General features: G+C 51.3%; 1 protein-coding gene across 1 annotated transcript; it reads left to right on the top strand.

The window, feature by feature from the left end:
- The first annotated feature begins 1,294 nt into the window (after window positions 1–1,294).
- On the top strand, window positions 1,295–11,210 carry LOC144736833 (tyrosine-protein phosphatase non-receptor type 1-like). Its single transcript, XM_078619478.1, has 8 exons — window positions 1,295–1,451; window positions 4,467–4,557; window positions 5,122–5,222; window positions 6,599–6,697; window positions 7,074–7,211; window positions 8,636–8,845; window positions 9,313–9,447; window positions 10,363–11,210. The coding sequence occupies exons 1-8, from the start codon at window positions 1,392–1,394 to the stop codon at window positions 11,191–11,193; spliced, it is 1,665 nt and encodes a 554-aa protein (XP_078475604.1). The 5' UTR covers window positions 1,295–1,391; the 3' UTR covers window positions 11,194–11,210.
- The last annotated feature ends 11,213 nt before the right edge of the window (window positions 11,211–22,423 follow it).

Raw genomic sequence — 22,423 nt, 5'->3', positions numbered from 1 at the left:
TGCGCATGCGCATGGGACAACACTGCCCCGCCCTAACCCCCCTCCCGACACCCCTCCCCTATTGCGCATGCGCATGGGACGACACCGCCCCCCATAATCCCCCTCCCGACACCACTTCCCATTCTCCGGTGCCCATTTCAGCCAATGGGAAACGCCGTTACCCTCCCACGTTCTCCGGCACCCACCAATCAGGTGAGTCGTTGCGTAATGTGCGTTCATTGGCTATCCACACGCGGGGTTCATGTAAGCACGCCGCTGATTGGGCAGAGCGGGTGGTAGTGTGGCTCGACGTGATGCCGTCACAACGTACAACATTACTCTTTACGTGATGACGTATTTTGGAAACTGGTACGTCATTGCGTACGGTAGTGGTGTAAAAAATAATACAGAAATCAGAAGCTTTCTTTTGTTTAATTTTATTTGTATATATTTTAAGCGATTTTCTTACCTTTCCTATACTTTGCAATCCTATTCTATGGTTCTTTTGGTAAAACATTTAACTTTACAATCCTATTGCTTATTTATTGTTTGTTGTTGTAACGTTTTGATCCGCCCCTTATTGGACACTTGTGAAAGAGAGCCTTCTATCTCATCGGATTCCTCCAGGATAAATAACAGATTCTGACAAATATTTCAACGTCGGCAAACCCACTCGATCGAAAAACGTCCACTGCGCAATTACGTCATTTCAACGTACGTCATCGCGCTTACATTGCGTCATCGCGCAGGGCGGTGGCGCGAGCGCGCGCCTGCGTCTCCAGTTCAGCGCGAGACGTCGCCGCGCAGGGAACGCGACGTCACCGCGTTGGAGCGCGACGTCACCGCGCTTCGAACTCGACGTCACCGCGCAGGAACTCGACGTCACCGCGCTTGGAGCTCGACGTTACCGCGCAGGGACGTGACGTCACCGCGCTGCAACGCGACGTCACCGCGCATGGGGCGTGACGTCACCCCGCAGGAACTTGACGTCACCGCGCTGGAACTCAACGTCACCACGCATGGGGCGTGACCTCACCGCGCAGGAACTTGGCTTTAGCGCAGGGGCGAGACGTCACCGCGCAGGGGCGTGACGTCACCGCGCAGGAGCGTGACGTCGCCGCGCAGGAGCGTGACGTCACCGCGCAGGGGCGTGACGTCACCGCGCATGGACGTGACGTCACCGCGCAGGAGCGTGACGTCACCGCGCATGGGCGTGACGTCACCGCGCTGGAACAAACGTCACCGCGCTGCAACGCGACGTCACCGCGCAGGAGCTCTACGTCATCGCGCAACTGGCGGGGCCGTTGGACGGTTGGGCAAGGGAGGGCGTGGTGGCCTCGGAGTCGTGTGAGGCGGCGTTCTGAGCCCGCGACTCCGTGAGGCCTCGCGGCGATTCCCCCCCGCCGGGCGGAATGGAGGAGGCGTTCAGGGCCATCGAGCGCGGGCAGGGAGGCTGGGAGCGCGTCTTCCAGGTAGCCCGCTGTGTACTCGCGCGGGGCACACGTGGAGACTGTGTACAGTGTGCACGTGCTGTGTGTTTGTCTTGTGTGCTGTGTGTTTGTCTTGTGTGCTGTGTGTTTGTCTTGTGTGCTGTGTGTTTGTTGTGATGTGGGGGGGGGGGCTGTGTGATTATGCCTGTGTGCTGTGTGTGTGATTATGTCTGTGCGCTGTGTGTGTGATTATGCCTGTGTGCTGTGTGTTTGTCTTGTGTGCTGTGTGTTTGCTGTGATGGGGGGATGCTGGCTGTGTGATTATGCATGTGTGCTGTGTGTGTGATTATGTGTGTGTGCTGTGTGTGTGATTATGCCTGTGTGCTGTGTGTTTGTCTTGTGTGCTGTGTGTTTGCTGTGATGGGGGGGGGGGTGCTGGCTGTGTGATTATGCCAGTGTGCTGTGTGTGTGAGTATGTGTGTGTGCTGTGTGTGTGATTATGCCTGTGTGCTGGCTGTGTGATTATGTCTGTGTGATTATGTCTGTGTGCTGTCCGTGTGATTATGCCTGTGTGCTGTGTGTGTGCTGTGTGTGTGATCCCTGTGTGCTGGTTGTGTTATTATGTCTATGGGATGCATGTGTGTGCTGTATCTGCGATCCCTGTGTGCTGTGCTGTCTGTGTGCTGCCTGTTTGCTGTGAGGGGGTGCTGTATGTGTGCTGTATGTGTGATGTCCGTGTGATTATGTCTGTGATTATGCCTGTGTGGCTGTGTGCTGTATATGTGTTGTCTGTGTGATTATGCCTGTGTGCTGTGTGTGTGTTGTCTGTGTGATTATGCCTGTGTGCTGTATGTGTGCTGTATGTGTGTTGTCTGTGTGATTATGCCTGTGTGCTGTATGTGTGATGCCTGTGTGTTGTCTGTGTGATTATGCCTGTGTGCTGTATGTGTGTTGTCTGTGTGATTATGCCTGTGTGCTGTATGTGTGCTGTATGTGTGATTATGCCTGTGTGCTGTATGTGTGCTGTATGTGTGATTATGCCTGTGTGCTGTATGTGTGCTGTATGTGTGTTGTCTGTGTGATTATGCCTGTGTGCTGTATGTGTGTTGTCTGTGTGATTATGCCTGTGTGATGCCTGTGTGCTGTATGTGTGATGCCTGTGTGTTGTCTGTGTGATTATGCCTGTGTGCTGTGTGTGTGTGATCCCTGTGTGCTGGTTGTGTGATTATGTCTGTGTGATGCATGTGTGTGCTGTATGTGCGATGCCTGTGTGCTGGCTGTGGCTGGCTATGGCTGGCTGTGTGCTGCCTGTGTGCTGTCTGTGTGCTGCCTGTGTGCTGTGAGGGGGTGCTGTATGTGGGCTGTATGTGTGATTCCTGTGTGCTGTATGTGTGTTGTCTGTGTGATTATGCCTGTGTGCTGTATGTGTGATGTCCGTGTGATTATGTCTGTGTGATTATCCCTGTGTGGCTGTGTGCTGTATGTGTGTTGTCTGTGTGATTATGCCTGTGTGCTGTATGTGTGCTGTGTGTGTGTTGTCTGTGTGATTATGCCTGTGTGCTGTATGTGTGCTGTATGTGTGTTGTCTGTGTGGTTATGCCTGTGTGCTGTATGTGTGCTGTATGTGTGTTGTCTGTGTGATTATGCCTGTGTGCTGGCTGTGGCTGGCTATGGCTGGCTGTGTGCTGCCTGTGTGCTGTCTGTGTGCTGCCTGTGTGCTGCCTGTGTGCTGCCTGTGTGCTGTGAGGGGGTGCTGTATGTGTGCTGTATGTGTGATGTCTGTGTGATTCCTGTGTGCTGTATGTGTGTTGTCTGTGTGATTATGCCTGTGTGCTGTATGTGTGCTGTATGTGTGATTATGCCTGTGTGCTGTATGTGTGCTGTATGTGTGTTGTCTGTGTGATTATGCCTGTGTGCTGTATGTGTGCTGTATGTGTGTTGTCTGTGTGATTATGCCTTTGTGCTGTATGTGTGATGCCTGTGTGTTGTCTGTGTGATTATGCCTGTGTGCTGTGTGTGTGCTGTGTGTGTGATCCCTGTGTGCTGGTTGTGTGATTATGTCTGTGTGATGCATGTGTGTGCTGTATGTGCGATGCCTGTGTGCTGGCTGTGGCTGGCTATGGCTGGCTGTGTGCTGCCTGTGTGCTGTCTGTGTGCTGCCTGTGTGCTGTGAGGGGGTGCTGTATGTGGGCTGTATGTGTGATTCCTGTGTGCTGTATGTGTGTTGTCTGTGTGATTATGCCTGTGTGCTGTATGTGTGATGTCCGTGTGATTATGTCTGTGTGATTATCCCTGTGTGGCTGTGTGCTGTATGTGTGTTGTCTGTGTGATTATGCCTGTGTGCTGTATGTGTGCTGTGTGTGTGTTGTCTGTGTGATTATGCCTGTGTGCTGTATGTGTGCTGTATGTGTGTTGTCTGTGTGGTTATGCCTGTGTGCTGTATGTGTGCTGTATGTGTGTTGTCTGTGTGATTATGCCTGTGTGCTGTATGTGTGATGCCTGTGTGTTGTCTGTGTGATTATGCCTGTGTGCTGTATGTGTGTTGTCTGTGTGATTATGCCTGTGTGCTGTATGTGTGTTGTCTGTGTGATTATGCCTGTGTGCTGTCTGTGTGATTATGCCTGTGTGCTGTATGTGTGATGCCTGTGTGTTGTCTGTGTGATTATGCCTGTGTGCTGTCTGTGTGATTATGCCTGTGTGCTGTATGTGTGATGCCTGTGTGTTGGCTGTGTGATTATGCCTGTGTGCTGTATGTGTGCTGTGTGTGTGTTGTCTGTGTACTGTCAGTGCGATCCCTGGGTGCTGCCTGTGTGATCCCTGTGTGATGTCTGTGTGCTGTCTGCACATGTTCGGGTCTGTTACTGTGTACACGAGGTGTGTACGCGTGGCACTGTGTACACTTAGCAATCTGTGCGTGTGACGCTGTCTGTGTGCACGTTATCCGTGTGCGTGGTGATGTCTCTATACACGTGGTGTATACTTGAGCTGCTCTGCACACTTCCCACTGGTTGATGTCCGTGCATCCTAAGGTCTGTGTGCGTGTGTGCACGTGTGCAGGACCTGGCCCGGGACAGCTCTAACTTCCCGTGCCGTGTGGCTCACCTACCGCGCAACCGCACGCTGAACCGTTACCGCGATGTCAGCCCATGTACGTGTCCCCCAATCTGTGTGTGCGTGGTTGATTGTGTGTGTGCGTGGTTGATTGTGTGTGTGCGTAGTTGATTATGTGTGTGCGTGGTTGATTCTGTATGTGCGTGGTTGATTCTGTGTGTGCGTGGCTGAATCTGTGTGTGCGGGATTGATTCTGTGTGTGCGTGGTTGATTCTGTGTGTGCGCGGTTGATTCTGTGTGCGTGATTGATTCTGTGTATGCGAGGTTAATCCTGGTTGATTTTGTGTGTTTTGCAAAGTTCAATCATTTGCGGTGTAATTTTTCAAATTTGGACCATTAACGCCACGATGCAATGGTCTGCACTCTTACGCGCGACGTCGTGCAGTATTACAGCTATTAGACCGGCATTAATAATTGGAACGGCCGCTGGATTTCAAACCATGAACCTCTGCAATGAGCGGCGAGCGTGCTACGGCTGGGCCGCAGTGTCAGCGCCCTCCTCGCCGTGTGTTTTTGATAGCGCACCCGGAGGGCGTTGCTTTGTGTGGTGTTTACTTGTTTGGGGGGGGGGTGTTTGTATTTTTGTGACGTTGGGGACCAGATGACGACAGTCGGGTGAAGCTGCAGAGGGGAGATAACGACTACATCAATGCCAGCCTGGTGTGCGTGCCCCAAGCCGGCCGCAAATACATACTCACACAGGTGCCCGCATGATCGCACGGATACCTACGCACATACACGCGTACACCTACAAGCATTCTTGCCATGGTGGCGAGATGTTGACTCCCTCGCTTGGTATACAGGAGGTCATGGGTTCCATCCCGACCCTTATGCCTGTTTGTATGGAGTTTGTGTATTCTCCCCTGTAGCCGCATGGATTTTTCTCCGGGTCCTACCGGTTTTTCCTCCTTCACGTTTAGAATCAACATGTGTTTTAGAATATTTGGCTGCTATAAATTTCCACGTAATAAGCCACTTTGCTGAGCTATCATTTGTGGCCAGGTTGCTTCTGATAAAGAGATATATAGTTCAGTGGGCCTTACCTGGTTGAGTAAAAATAGTTGAGTCTATAGTTTAGCATATACCTACGTAGAAAACATCAACAACCTCTGTTGACCACTCAGTGGCGGGGACGTCACCACAGCGGTTGTGCCATTCTAGATACACTTTTGAGGCTATCACGTGAAGTGTGGATGGGTTGCTGCTGTCGGGAGTTCACAGCACAGACCAAGGGAATAACAGTCGACTGACTGAAATGACTGATAGATGCCCCCTCCTGTCCTCTCCAATTTGCCATCTTGCTGTGTTTTGGCCGCCCGGCGCTCAGTCTGAGCGTTGCTCTTCCACCTCTTGGCATGTAGTGGCTGGGCGTGCGGGCTACATAACCCAGCGAACAGGCTCTCGGAGGAGCTCACCGATGGAACTGTGTTCCAATATTTCAAGGATCTATGAACCCGAATAATAACGCAGAGCTCTGGCCTATTGATATAATCATAGGCCTTGACCAGGTAATTTAAGCAGATGGAGGTCCTGGGTGGAGGTCCCGTTGAAATTTCCTACACCTGCTGAAGCAGAAGGACAGAGAATATGGCAACTGTGCAGGACCGCCCTGATCTTAAACCAAAATGGCGCTCTGCATGCCTCTCCTCAGTGTGACTGGTGAGGTTATGTTGAATCATCCTTGCCAGGACTTTTCCCAGCACACTGAGGAGAGAGATGCCATGTTATTTGTTGCAAGTGCTGTTCGCTAGGACCTCTGAAGGTGACCAGCACCACGCCTGGCCGCCTTTGTCTGCCCCGTACCGATGTTTACACATCGCACTAGATACCCATTTGAGGCTCAGTCGACTTTGGGGAGGCCCAGGGCTGGTTCAGATATTCATCACTGGTGGATGGTAGCCGTGAGTGGGAATCGAACTCGGGGCGCTGGATTGGTAGCGCAGCTGCCAACCCAGCTACACTACCGCTCCCCACCACCACCAACCACTCCTATCACCACCACCACACAGCTCATCTCAATTTTAATAACCCCCCCCCACCCCTCTTGCTCCACGACTCCCTTCGCTCCCTCCACACAGGGACCTCTGCCACACACGTGCGGTCACTTCTGGCAGATGGTGTGGGAGCAGGGCTCGCGGGCCGTGGTCATGCTCAACCGGCTCGTGGAGAACAACTCGGTGAGTTTCCCAGCGCTGTCTCTGGACATCATCATCATCATTGGCCATGGTCAATCCACTGCTTGTTGAAGGGCCTCCTCAAGCTGCTACCACCTCCCACGATCTTGCGATGTAACAAGCCACACAGCACCTGCACAGTAGCTGATTTTTAATGCTATGAACGCCGTGCCGGCCTTCATAGGTGCTCGTTAACAGCACTTGCCCCAAAACTCTATTAAGGTTATACAGGGGATTTATGTCTTCGTGCTTTGCTTTCCACCGACCCCCTTGTGTGCCGTGCCGGCCTTCGTAGGTGCTCCCAAACCGCGCTTGCCCCAAAAGTCTGCTGTTAAGACGATGCACGGTGGATCTTTGCCTTGTGTGTGCGCTGCTGCAGATTAAGTGCGAGCGGTACTGGCCGTTGCCTGACCACCCCGAGATGATTTTCGACGACACGGGCGTGCGTGTGGTGCTCCGTCGCGAGCGCGAACGACAGAGCTTCACCATGCGCCGACTGGAGCTGGAGTTCCTGCCGGTGCCCGTGTCCCCCCCCCCACCACCACCCCCCACCACCCTCCACAACCACCCCACCACCACCCCACCACCCCCCACAACCACTCACCACCCCCCACAACCACCCACCACCCCCCACAACCACCCCACCACCCCCCACAACCACCCCAACACCCACCACCACCACCCCCCACCACCACCCCCCCACCACCCCCCACAACCACCCCACCACCACCCCCCACCACCACCCCCCCACCACCCCCCACAACCACCCCACCACCACCCCCCACAACCACCCCACCACCACCCCCCACCACCACCCCACCACCCCCCACCACCACCCCCCCACAACCATCCCACCACCCCCCCACCACCACCCCCCCCACCACCCCCCACAACCACCCCACCACCACCCCCCACCACCACCCCACCACCACCACCACCCCCCACCACCACCCCCCCACAACCATCCCACACCCCCCACCACCACCCCCCACAACCACCCCACCACCTCCCCCCACAACCACCCCACCACCACCCCCCACAACCACCCCACCACCACCCCCCACCACCATCCCACCACAACCACCCCACCACCCCCCACCACCACCCCACCACCACCCCCCACAACCACCCCACCACCCCCCACCACCACCCCCCAGAGGTCGCAATCGGGTACGGGTACCCATTTGCGACCCTGGTGCGGCCGGGTACGGGTAAGGAATCAAAACCCGTTTGCGACCTCTGCCACCCCCCCCACCACCACCCCCCCCACCACCACCCCACCACCACCCCCCACAACCACCCACCACCTCCCCCCTGCTCCCGCAACTCGCACCCCAACCCCTGTGACTACTGACCTCTCACCAATAAATCCTCAGCATGCGTTTAGATTATTTAGATTGTTTTGCTGCTATACATTTTCACGTTATAAGAAGCTTTGCCTGGTAAGATAAAAAAGGAGTTTAGTTATATTTGTTATATTTTTTTAAGTGATTTGTTTATCTCTACTATACTTTACACTCCTATTGTTTTTATTGTTTGTTGTTGTAACATTCTGAGCTGCCTCCTACTGTGTGAAAAAAGCTTTATATAGCTCATCAGATTCCTCCAGTATAAATATTCTGATAAGCAGGCATTGCAAGCGATTCACATTAATAACGAGTTCTTTACTGTAGAACTGCCCTCCTTGACGATTTCTCAAGCGTGGTTTTATGTGCAGTAAAAAGACTTTCATCACTTCTCATTTGAAGTCAGGAAGCCACTGGAGCAATACACTTTGAAATCATCTAGGTTTGAAAACTAATTTCTTGAGAACTGCTTTTTTAGTTGGTCTTTCCCCCCCCCGACCTACGATCATGACGGTTGGGTGCGTACAGCACGAACGAAGTTAAACGTACGTACATACGCACATCTGATGACGGCCGCGACTGCGTTGTCGCGCAGAGCGGGGAGCGCCGCGAGGTGCTGCAGTTCCACTACACGGCTTGGCCGGACTTCGGCGTCCCGTCGTCGCCCGCTCGCTTCCGCGCCTTCCTGCAGGCGGTGCGAGCATCGGGGGTCCTGCACAGCGGCCATGGCCCCACGGTCGTGCACTGCAGCGCCGGCATCGGCCGCTCCGGCTCCTTCTGCCTCGTCGACGCCTGCCTGGCACTGGTAGGGACAGTTAAAATCGTTGGTGGCGGCGGTGTTGGTGGTGGTGTCAGCTTGTCTGTGTGTGTGCGTGTGTACATGGGTGTGCGTGTGTATGTATGTGAGGAGCGATAGTGTCACGGTTAACGCGCTGCGCTACGAACCCGGTGACCAGAGTTCGATTCCCGCTCACAGCCAACACCAGTGACAATTATCTGAGCCGGTTCTGGGCCTGCCCACCAACCCCCTCATGTGCTGCACCAGGCTTAATTGGTAAAACCGGAGGACCCCGGAGAAAAAATAAACACGACCACAAATATGCAGATGTCAGGGTCTGGATCGAACCCACGACCTCCCGTACACGAGGCGAGGTAGTTAACATCTCGCCACCGTGGCGCCCGATGACCTCCCAAGCGATCTTGGCGAGGGAGGGTGGGCGATTGTTGTGCTTTGTTACGCTCCATTTGTCGCCCTCCTCCGCTCTCTTGCAGCTGTCGGAGCGAGGCGAGGTGGACGTGCGAGCCGAGCTGCTGTCGATGCGACGCGCCCGAATGGGCCTCATCCAGACCGCCGACCAGCTGCGCTTCTCATACCTCGCCTTGCTGGGGGAAGACACGCACTCCCAGGTGAGCTTCACAGTCATACCGCCGCCACCACTGCTGCTGCTACATTTTGCATGCGTTATGCTTTTTCGTCCAGGAGAGCCTCGCTGAGCTTCAAGACTCATTTTTTTATGGGGGGCGATGTTGCTGCCACTGTGTGTGATCCCACAATGGGGAGCGGAAGTGTAGCGGTCGGCACGCTGCGCTACGAACCCGGCGACCCGAGTTCGATTCCCGCTCACGGCCAACACTGGTGACGATCATCTGAACCGGTCCTGGGTCGACTCAGCCTCAAATGAGTACCTGGTGCGGTGTGTAAACATCACCGCTGGGGAGACAAAGGCGGCCGGGCGTGATGCTGGCCACCCACCACCTCATGTGTGCGTACAGGCCTTCATAGGTGCTCGCTAACAGCACTTGCCCCAACAGCCTATTAAGACTGTACGGGAATCTTTGTCTTTGATCCTAGATCATTTTTCAATTTAACACCAGTTAAATTGTGTTTTTTTTTACTAAGGGAGGAAATCAAACAAACTGGGAGGAAACCCATGCAAATTAGGGGGAGAATATGCAAACTCCACACAGAAAGGTGCCTGAGTCAGGTATGGAACCCTGGGCCTAGTTACCTTGATCAGACGTGTGGGGGAAGGAAAACAAATGAGACTCAGACCTTGTCTCTTGAGCTGGTTGAACAAACTTTGTAACGGGTGGGGGGGCACGCAATAAATACGTGAAACGTTCGCGTAAAGCTTGCACTGCTTTTGTTTAACCAGGTGAGTAGTCAAATGAGAACAGGATGAGAGTCATTGGCAAGAGAGACCTGGGTTGCCACAGTGGCAAAAGCTACAAGACGAAAAAAAATCGAGTACGACAATGAAGCGAATATAAATATGAGCAAATGAAACAACATTTCTGTTTTTTCTTTTTTATTCCTGGCAGGACGATGACAAAGACAGCGACGCTGAAGATGAGGACACCGAGATGCTCCGCCTCACCCCGCTGCCACCCCCCCCAAACACGCCACCGCTCCCGCCCCCCCGCCGCTCGCTCGAGCCTACGTCGCCCCCCTTCTTCCCGGCAACCCCAGAGGGTAAAGCAGACCCCCCCGCACTCCCCGACAGACCCCTGACGGGCCCGGCGAGTGGAATGCTGGTGGACGGGTGCGTTAACGGACAGTCGGACGGGCCGGGCGACGCACGGGAAGAGGTAGAGGCGGGCGACGGCTCGCAGGGAGACGCGCAGATTGGGAGACGGGGAGAGCCGCCGGTGGGCGAGCTTGCCGACGAGCGGGCAAAGCCACGAACGGACGATTGCGTGGACGCTCCGAGGGATTCGCGGACAAACGGACGAGCGGACGGACGGGACGAGCTGCCGCCGCCTCCAGCGGACTCGGACTTGCAGGGAGACGCAGACGCAGACAACGGACGGGGAGAAGTGCGGGCGGGCGAGGGCGAGGCCGGGCGGGAAGACGCAGCAGGGGACGGGCACGCGGACGGAGGTGGCGGCGTGCGCGCGGACGGGCTGGGAGATGTGGATGGGAAGCCCAGGCTGCGTGCGGTCGGGCAGGCGGAACGCCGCGTCGAGAATCAGCGCGCGGACGGAGTCTTCGCGGACGGGCCGAACGGCAATCCAGTGCGACAGATGGACGGGACCCCGCAGGTCCGCGGCAGACGCGCTGCGCCGTACCCGTTGCTATACCAGCTGGCCGCGGTGATTTTGCCGGCCCTGCTGTTCGTCGCTTACCGTGCTTTGTTTGGCGAGCGGCGGTGATGGTGGGTGGGTGATGAGGTTCGGGGGGGGGGGCGGGGGGGGCTACAGGGAGGGGTGGGGGGCGGTGACTGTTACAATGACGACTTGTGCCGCGCGTCGTTCAACGTGGTGCCCGGCGTCTCGCTCTTCGCGTTTGGGGAGCTTCTTCGGCGCTCGATTTCAGTTGCCGATGGAGCCACACCTGTCACCGTTCCGCTCCGAGGCTGAAAAAGCTTTGTCGTGGCACGCCAAGCGAAACGTCGGCACATCGCGCCAACTGACATGACATACGGCCCAAAATCGCCAGAGAGCTGAACTCGGAAACTGGGGACGATGCCCGAGCAGGCGCGCAGGGCCTTGATGACGGTGGGGATAACGACGACGACGACGCAGCGGCGCAAATTGAACTGTTGCCATAAATCGTTTGATCGTTTATACCATTATGCTCATTCTTACAGAGAATGTGTTAATGCGTGCAACGGGTTTCGTCGCTCACTCATGCGCCACATCCTTCCCCTGAATGGCTCTTGGATTAAAAAATGGACATCAAGGAGCTAACGAGACTACGGCAGTCGTACCGCCGCTCGGGATCGCTGCCGGCTCGTCGAATCACACGGGTGGGTAGGGACGGCCATGAGCCGTCACTCGCCCGGTAATCACGGCCACGATAATGACGCGGTGATCGTACAACGCGCCTTCGAGATACTGGGGAAAATGTAGAGTGAGGGGGGTTGGGCGGGCAATACACTAAATCCATCCTCTTTACAAATCCATATTTTTCCGTGAAGAACAAACCTTACCCATTTACAATAATTAATTCTTTCTATTATTATTATTACGATGGCTTTTTGTATAAAAATTAAAAAAACAATGTAAAGATATAAACCACTGCAAAAAAATCACCAAAATGTCACAAGACAATTCTGGACCCTGCACACTCCAAAATGACAAGGCCGTCGCTGCCAGACTGCGCCAGGGCAGCGGGTGTAATTGTGATCGTCAAATTTCCAATGTTTTTTTTATCATAATTTTGGGACCCCCGCTCCCAACCCTGTTATACGCAAGGACACGGTGGGTTACGCGCCCACGACACACTGCACATCGCTAGGCAACGACGATGCACAATTTCTAGCCTAGGTCACAAATGCGCTCCTCGCCTGCAAGCGTAGATAGCTCTACCTCTCGTAAATATGCTTATTGTTTTGAATACTCTACGGAAATTGTTTTAACGCAGTGCAGCGTCGCATATCGACCCGATCAATTAACCACCCGGTGCGGTAGCTGTGCATGCTTGTAACAAGATACTGGTTTCCACAGCTAATAACAAATCCGACCTTTTCACAAAAGTATTCTGATAATATCTTTGCATTTACATAACACTTGGCTTAATATGCCCCAACAACTCACCTTGGAACGCAACGCATCTCAACCATTCGATGGGCACCCCCCCCCCCCCATTGGCAGCTGTCCCTGCGCGTTGACGCAAGGCGACTCCGTTGTTCTGCCAGTGGGTGAGCGCCGATTCCAATGTGGTCGTCCCAATTGAGCAGTTCCTTAGCGTGCAGTCAAGCGTTTCCCCCGCGTTAAATCGAGCCGCACTTGAATTCGTCCCGTGACCCGTTTTGCGCGCACGTGGTGCGACTCACCGTGCCACGTGGCCGTCCTTCGCCTCTGCCCCATATGCCAGTCCCCAACGAGTGGGATATGTGACGCTGTATTGTTGGTATATATATTTGCACTGGCTTTTTGGTTTTCTTCCCCCCCCCCACCACCACCTGCACGCAGCAGGGATAATGCACTATGCAGGTTGGAGGGGGCACGCACTTGCCCGCTTAAAACCGGGCCTAACACCCGAGCAATCCGTCCCGTAACCAAATCGCGCAACTCGCCGGCCCTCAACTGCTTCGTCCACGTCTCCGCGAGGAGTTGCGGCTACCTAATGGCTCTCGAAATTGCGTAACCTAATCGATCGCCTGCAACTGATTTTTACATTTCTCGGCGAGTAGTAGATGCGCCAACAACAACAAAACATTGAATGGCACTTGTATTCTGGATTACTTATTTAAGTTGATAACACTGGTCAACACACTTTTTCTGGCATAAGGTTTTCCAACGGTTTTAAGGTAATTTTGGGGTGCTGATTCCAAATCTGGCATCAGTTTTTGTCTATCACATCAGGTTTTTGAGATATAAAATATTGCATCTTCAATAAAAACTGCAGAAGAAAAATATTAAATAAATGTGGATATCTACATAAAATGATATTATAAACACACTATCCTAAAAATACAGCACCATATTTTAACACTAAAGCAGTCACTGACTCGCAACAACTTGCAATCATAAGTGACAGAGTTAATTTCGGGTAAAATCAATGAAAATGGGGTATGCCGATAGCATAAAAATGAGATGTGATAGAGCAAATCTGAGATCAGATCTGGAATCAGGACCCTGAAATTAGTCTAGAACAGCTGCAAAAGTCCAGGCCAAAAAAAAAAAAATTTGTTGACCAGTGTAATCAAACGCAGTTTGTAAATGCGTCACGCGATGGAACGCATCGCTATGCATCGCCGAGCAGGTCGCCTGGAAGGCGAAGTCTGTGCTCTCATCCAAGAATAAGCAACCGATTGCAGAGGCACGCCCACATAAAGCAATTTAGTTGTGTGCATCCAACTGCTCGGGGTGTGAAACCGGTGTTAAGGGCCTGTGCTTGTGTTGCTTGCCTCGTAATCTACAGGCCCGGGTTGGGTCTCGGTGCGGGTAGCGAGCTATGTTGGAGGGTTGGGCCTGGGTGGTAAGCTGCGGTGTAGGGGTTGGGTTTTTAATCGATGAGTTTTCACGCATTCCTACCGACGGAGCAAATGTTCCCGGATTATAAGAACATTCTGGAAAAAGTGAGATGCACCCCAAACGTGTGCCTAGTGGTCAATAAAGTTATACAAATATCTGGTCAACAACAGCTGCCATTAACATAGCACTTGTACCAGGCTAGGTGCACTTTTAGACCACGTTAAGGTGCCATGGGTTGATTGACTTGCTGCTTTTTAGCCGCCCGGTGCTCCACACGTTGTAGTAAGCGTCACTCCTCCATTGTTGTTGGAGGGCAAAGCTTTCAGTTTCCCAGTAGCGTCTTTGACAAATCACTTCCACAGAGGCTGATCTTGACACCACTGGTGTCACTCATCAGCAAGTCCAATCAGATCCACATTCTCCCGTATCGCATCGGTCCATCTCATCTCCAGCCTGTGCCTTTCCCGTTTAGTTCCCTCTGTCCGACCAAACAGAAGCTACTTGGGCATACGGTGGCTGGCCATGCAGGCTACATGCATTGACTGTTAATCCAGTCAATGCAGCCTTGCCTGCTGGAGGAGCTCACTGATATGACTCTATGTCCATTTCAGTCTGGTTAAACCCGGGATGGAGTGTATGCAGGCCAGCCTCAATGTCCGTAAAAGACCTAGAGCTTTGTTTGGAACTATAGGCCGAGTAGCTTTCACACAGTGTTTCGCGGCTGATGAATAGATAATGCTGCTCGACTGATTCGGAGTGAGGCTTCCACTGCCAAACCAGAGTTGGCCGTAACCACACTGCCCCAATATGGAAACGTTCCACTCAATACACAACTGCCCCATCACTCATGGGGAGTTGAGTTGGTTGGCATATTTGATGTCATAAAATATCCAGGCAGGGTTCATAGTAAGGCCCCAGGGTCAGCAGCAGAGTCTTCAACGACTTCTCAGAGTGAACAAAAAATACCAGTTCATCAGCATAACTAACATGGATAACAAATAGGGAGCCATTCCTTGATCGAACCCAGGCATCGATCAGCACCCGATTGTACCTGTACCAGATGGAAAATCCCCTAGTACAGCCATTGAAAGCGTCTTGAGCTGGGTGGTTAAAGAAGATGTTAAATAGTGTAAGGGCTAGAGAACATCACTGTCGCTCCCCAAGGTGAACAGAAAATGGCTTTGACTCCCATATAAAAATTGACCGGGGCCTGCATGAAGGTTCTTAATGATTGTGAACAGAGCGTCAGGGACCCTGTAAACATGAATATATCATAGGCCTTGACTAGGTCAATAAAGAAGAGATGTAGGTCCTGTTGACATTGCGTACATCTCTGGTGTAGACGATGAGACGGAGAATTTGGCATATTTGCAGAAACGCCCTGGTCTGAAACCACAATGGGGTTCCACAGGCCTCTCCTCAGCAAAGGGGATGTTGACTAATCATCGTCAGGATATTTCCTGGCATAGAGGGAGATGCTGTGATGATAGTTGCAATCATTGGGCATCCTTCCAATCCTGCAGAACCCATTCTGTGCACCAGACAGTTGCAATGATATATAGGGTAGCATTCACACATATTCTTAGGTTTTTTCGGTAAAGTCACGTAGGTAATTTTTTGAAATTTAAATTAATAAAAGTAAAATAAAATAAAAAAAATCACGACGTTTCGGAGGCAACACAAGCTTCCGTCTTCAGGTGGAACCGTCACAGAACGATAGCTGTATTAAGTGAGATACAGCTATCGTGCTGTGACGGTTCCACCTGAAGACAGAAGCTTGTGTTGCCTCCGAAACGTGATTTTTATTTCTATTAATTTAAATTTTTATTTTTTACCTACGTGATTTTACCGAAAAAACCTAAGAATATGAATCCTTGCAGTCACGAAAGCTTCAAATCTAGCCTTCACACAACCCTCCCACGGCAGTTTTCTTGAGAGGTCATCTCTGCCCGGCGCTTTTTCTGGTCTCAGGATCTGGATCACCCTTCGTACTTCCTCAACAGATGGCACATCAGCCAGCCACTCGCAGGGAGCGGATACTTCCTCTTAATATTTGAGGCATGGCAGCCCAAATCAGGGTCAACCCCATCTTTCAACATGATATTATCTATCTTAATTTGAAGCTTTCGTGACTGCAGGAATCCATACTCTTTGGTTCTTTCGGTAAAGTCACGTGGGTAGAAACATAATAGATCACGACGTTTCGATCGCAACACGAGCCATCGTCATCAGGTGGGACAACCACAGCAAGAAAAAACTGCTTAAGTAGGCCACGGTAGATCTTTCGCCTACTTCAGCAGTTTTTCTTGCTGTGGTTGTCCCACCTGATGACAATTGCTTGTGTAGCGATCAAAACGTCGTGATCTATTATTTTTCTACCTACGTCACTTTACCGAAAGAACCAAAGAGTATGATATTATCTAAGCTGAGGGGTTTCCTTTTCCCCAAGACTTATGAAATTCTCTGCAAACCTGCAGATCTGTTCCTGGGGGGGGTGGGTGGAGATCTGATCACCTTTTTCCCCCCCTTAATGGTGGTGGCAGGTGTGGCGCTGCAATTAATCTTTTTATGGAAGTAATGAGTGATTGTGATCGTGCGCTACCGAGGCAGTTTCCATCTGAAAGACAACAACAACAACCGCCATTCGCCACTAAGTGGCGGTGACGTCACCACGACGCTTGTGCCAAGCCAAGTGCACCTTGAGGCCACGTGAAGTGTCGAACGCCCGCTGGCAGGAGGTCACGGGGCAGACCCAGCAGGTGCCACGGGTCGACTGACCGAGATGACCGAGATAACTGGCTGATGCACCACCTGTGCCCCCTGCTGTACCAACTCGCTGTGCTTTAGCCACCCGGCACTCACAAAGACAAGACAAAGTCACGCAGCGCAGCTACTCGGATTATGTGACGCACGCCCTCCTACGCTTGCTTTGAAATACGGGGGGGGGGGGGGGGTGTTGGGAGTGTGTCTTATAATCCAGAGAATTCAGTATAATTATTTGTGAATGTACGTGAACGTTATTCGACTTTAAGTCCGTAGGAAACACTGAAATGTGGACCAAATGTTTATGCATACAGAGAATGTACGTTCCCTTAAGATCTTGGAAGCTAAGCAAGGTAGATAACACGTGCTACTACATATGCGTGCTAGCACGATCATCATTACATACGTCAGATTATGGGTGAAGCGTTGGCAAGTGGTTAGCACGTTGCACAACAAACCCAAGTTCGAATTCCAGCCACGGGCAAAGGAATGCCGCTCAAGTGTTCGTGAAACCGCTCGCTGTACTGTCATCTCTCCTGGCCACCTCACAATCCTGTGTGTATATGATAGACAAAAGTGCAACCATGTCAGTGGCATCTGTGCAGTATGTAGATTCATGATTTTGGTCACCCCCCCCCCCCCCAATTGTATTCCTATTGTGCTCTTGGGCGTTGCGTGGTGAAACTCAACATCCGCTGTGACCTCGCACTCACAGCGGTGCATGCGTGTATGTGTGTTGAACTTCTTCTTGGTTCTTTCGGTAAAGTCACGTAGAAGGGAAATAATGAAATAATAAAACGTAATCTAATAATTCTCACGACGTTTCGGCCACAACGCAAGCAGCCGTCCTCAGGTGAAGAACAGGTCTGTCGGAAAGACAGTGTCTGAAATTCAGAAACGTCGTGAGAATAATTTTATTATGTTTGATTTTTATTCTTTTATTATTTCCCTTCTACGTGACTTTACCGAAAGAACCAACAAGATGAATCCCTGCAGTCACGAAAGCTTTAAATCGAAATGTGTTGAACTTCTTTCGCACCGTACGTAGCCAACCGTGCTAACCGTAGGTGCGGGGGAAGGACAACTAAACAGAAAAATCAGTCGTAAAGAAATGTGTTTTCAATGTAGATTTAAAGGTGCATACCTCCAGTGGCTTCCTAATATCACAAGGGAGAGTTCCAGACGGCCACGGAAGCGTATCTGAAAGCGCACGCTGCGGTGACTAGGAGATGTTAACTCCCTCGCCTGGTATACAGGAGGTCGTGGGTTCGATCCTGACGACTGTATATTTGGAGTTTGCATGTTCTCCCCGTGATCGCGTGGATTCTTTTCTCCAGGCCCTACGGTTTTGCCCTCCACATTTACAAACATGCGTTTGATAGTATTTGGCTGCTACACGTTGAGCCATCATTTGTGGCCGGGTCGCTTCTGAAAAAGAGCTACGTAGCTCAGTGGGCCTTACCTGGTGAAATAGTTGAATAGTTTTAGTTTAATATTTCAGCACTACTTCTGACCCCCTTCCAACATGTGACCTCTCATTGACACGTGGGGGGGAGGGCGCTGCACGTTTCCACATGCCCTGCTGCAGCGTGTAATGGTCATCGTGTGGGCAGTCGGGCCGAATTTTATTTTTCATTCGAGCCGGAATTATTGCCAAGTTACGTAAACAAGCAAATGTGATGCTTTTTGCATGCGCGTTCATCGGTGACTGGATTTGAGATCATCAATCTGCTGAACAGGAGGAAGGAAGCTATGTCGTGGGATGGTGGCATCAGCAGCAATCGTTGAGTTCACGTCCTTTAATAAAGTCAAGAGTAGTGAAGTAGTTACAAAACATCCTAAACAAGATACGTTGAAAGGACAATCTCGCGTTAGGATGCTTGAAATATGTAATAGGGTCGAACCACTGTTTTTGTTTTGAAATATTTGTTGGTCTTTCCCCCCCCCCCTCCCCCCAATTTATTCCAATTGTGCTTTTTGTTTGCCATGAAATGAAAAATCATTCATTAAACTCGCAAAGCAGTGCAGAAGATTTTTTTTTCTCCAGGACCACCCGAACACTGCTTGGAGTGGCCTGTTTATCTTTTGCACGGGAGATGGCCCACGACGATCCCCACACTCTGCTTGATATTGTCACGTAACATTTAAACTGTAAAAAAACATGAATTCTCAGAGTTGGAATTTAGCCAAGTCACAATCAAATTTCACACGGTGGCTTTTTTTTGCAGTTATTAATGACGAGTCTGAGACCATCAACCCATTACATCTAAAGCCCGTTTGATCACAACTCAATTAGCTAAGTCTATGGGTTATTTATAAATGTGTGTGTAAAAGTCATTGGTGACCGGTGGGGAGCGTTAGTGTAGTGGTTAGTGGGGTGCGCTACCAACCCGAGTTCGATTCCCGCCACTAGGTCGACTTGGCCATAAATGAGTACCTGGTGCGGTGTGTAAACATCAACTTTGGGGAGACAAATCCAGCGGGGGGTGGTGCTGGCCACCCACCCCCTCGTGTGCTGTGCCGGCCTTCATAGGTGCTCGCTAACAGCACTTGCCCCGACAGTCCGTGAAGGCTATTCGAGGGATCTTTGGTGACCAGTCTAATTCCGCCAACCCTCGACATTTAAGCACCCAGTTGGATCACCGTCGGCTGAAACCCAGATTCAAAACCCAGACACTCAGCAGTACTCGCTCAATATGTGCCACCCGGCCCATTTCCCACCTCATTCTGTGCTAATTCTATAGGAGGGTTGGGGCTCGGGCTCCATACAATGTGTGGGTCTCTATGTGTAAGTTGTCCGTGACCAATCTGAGCCCATCATCTCCATACTTGAAAGCCCCGGTGTCTGAAATGCGGGATTCGAGCCCAGGATTATAGCGGTACCCGCTCGCCGTGTTGGACCGGAGCCACCCGTCCTCCTGTCCACTGGTTTTAAGTGTGTCGGTAGCACGCAGAGGTCGCAAACGGGTTTTGATTCCTTACCCGTACCCTACCCGATACCCGGCTACCCGTACCCGGCCGGGTATAGGGTAGGGTACGTGTACGGGTACCCGATTGCGACCTCTGGGATGAAGCCATGTTGCAGGCGCGGGTGGGTTGATTCTAGGAACTTGAATTGTGAGAAGAGACAGGACGTTGGGAAACGAGTGACAAACGGTTACTCACCAGTGACTCACGGCCTACCCGTACCCGGCCGCACCAGGGTCGCAAACGGGTACCCGGCCGGGTACGGGTAGCCGGGTATCGGGTAGGGTACGGGTATCGGGTACCCGATTGCGACCTCTGGTAGCACGCCAATGTGACCCTTAAACTAGACCAGCAATCGTTCAGCATTCCAATGCATTTTGTTTTCTAAATCTATATTTTGTTTCGTCATCCTTAAATGTTATATTGTTCTCTGTATCAATGTGGACATTTATTTTACTGGAGGACTGATGTCCCAATGCTTGTAGTCATGTGGGTCTCTTTTTTTTACGGAACGCTTGATACCGGCAATAAATTTCTAAACATTTTCTTGGGGGGATATTTTTTTTCAATTTCAATTATTTTCCAATTGTGCTCTCAATGCGTCCATCCGAAACTCTTAAAAGAGTGGTACATCACGATCCTCCTGTTGCACAACTACTTCAAGTGACCTCTTATTCACATGAACAACATAAACAATACACTTTCCCATCTGTCTCTCCACATACATTTAATGTACGTATTTTTACACATCCTATCGGTTAAACAGCCTTCTGGGAGTGATTCCAGCAGCACTGGTTAAACACAAGCAAACTTCAAACCAGTTTCAGTGTTCATTGTCTCAACAGCAGTCCGGCTTCCTCCTGTTCAGAATCACAATCCTTGTTTCGACTGCAGGAGGAATCCGATGAGCTATGAAGCTCTTTTTAATCACAGATGTCCAGTATGGGCGGGTCAACAAATTACAAGAGCACTCCCAGAAGGCTGAGGATTTGTGTAAAAAAATGTTTTAACGGACGAACAGATATGTGAAGGTGCATTGTCTGCTTATTTTGTTACTAATTGTAGTGATCTGTTTCATCGCTGGACACTTAAGGCCCCGGGCGTTTAAACCTGAAGGCAGTGTTCTTCATTGCAAGGACCACAGGCCACTGGCAGCCACTCACGTTGGCACCCAACAATACACTTGTGTGAAAATGCCCCATCAATGTGCTGCCGTCAAACTCCAATGCTTTCAAATGTGTGGCGGCCCTCACACTGACTGATGTCTTATCGGTGAAAATGCCCCCCCGCAAATTAGCGAAGAACACTGCTTTTCAAAAAGAACTGCCATATTTTGGAGACGCCATTCTGCCGAGGGGTGGGATGCCGTTTCGTGAGTGCGTGGCAAGCGGCTTGAAAAAGAGGTTTAAAATAATGTTAAAAAACTATTAAAAACAAACTTATTTTACCAGGTAAGAAGGCCTACTGTGCCATGGAGCTCTCTTTCAGAAGCGACCTGGCCACAAACGATCGTTCAACGAAGTGGCTTATCACCACGTGGAAATTTCTAGTAGCAGCCAAATACTCTGAACGAATGTTTCTAAATGTGGAGGGAAAAACCGCAGGACTGGGGGCGGGGGGAAATCCACACAAGCACCGGGAGACATGCAAACTCCAAATATACAGGGCATCAGGGTCGGAATCGAATCCACAATCTCCTGTATAGCAGGCGAGATATTTAACATATCGCCACGTGGCCCTCGGGTAAGTGGCTCCCAGCGTCCCATCGAATAAGTGACCTGGCTGCCGACTCTTGACGACTGAGGCCTAAGCGGCACGTGGTCAGCCTCGTGCTTGCCTGCAATTGCTGGGTGGTACTCTTCCGATATTCACCGTTGGCTGCACGTGAGAGCCTCACACCTCGTTCAACCACACGAGTGCTAACCTCGTCAAGTGGACACCACCTGAGTTCATTGTTTGGAATACTGTATAGTGTTTGCCTTGACAGTGATAGTTCGATAGCCTATTGTGACCTGTACAGTGATCTTTTTTAAGCCCTTTAGCGTTTATCTGGGCAGTAATATAGCCCCCGTTGGACATTGATTACCTGGGCAGTGAAACGGTGTTAGCCGAACGTTTATCAGGACAGTGATATAGTGCTTTTACTATAGTTCTATGGGATAGTAGTGCATCCTGGTCCAGATGCCATTGACACCCCCCCAAACCAATTAACCACGAACGTGTTTTAATTGGGGGGGAGGGGGGGGACAAGACACCTGGACCACCCTGTGGAATGTAACTTCCAGTTTGTTACAGCCTGCAGATACTCAGGCAGGGTGACAATCGCCAGGAATTAGGAGACCCCCTGGGAGACAGACCTCATCCAATGTCACCCAGTAAAGACAACGCCATGCAACCTGTTGCAACTCTGCCTGTGTTGTGAGCTTGGACCTTGGTGGCCCCTCTTGGGCCTGTGTCCGAGACCAGCGTGTAAGCTTCGGATATCACACCCTCGCCTTCCGCGACTGCACTGGACTTTCATTGTTAGCTATTAATATTGTGCCGTGAGGTCCTGTTGTAACGTAACCGAATACGTTTAACTGTAAATAGCATTGGTCTGGTCTATTTGACTTGTGTCGGTCTTGTTTAAATGCAACGTTATTTTCTCTTGGCCTTAAGCCTTGCCCTGGTATGAGGTTATTTTTTTTTGGTGGGGCCCGTGGCTCGAGACAAAAGTAACAGAGACTTTGTA

This window comes from Lampetra planeri, chromosome 63, assembly GCF_965212315.1.
Source record: "Lampetra planeri chromosome 63, kcLamPlan1.2.h2, whole genome shotgun sequence".
NCBI classification, from domain to species: domain Eukaryota; kingdom Metazoa; phylum Chordata; class Hyperoartia; order Petromyzontiformes; family Petromyzontidae; genus Lampetra; species Lampetra planeri.
Note: the sequence above shows the minus strand (reverse complement) of the source record. Positions and strands in the feature narration are given on the sequence as shown.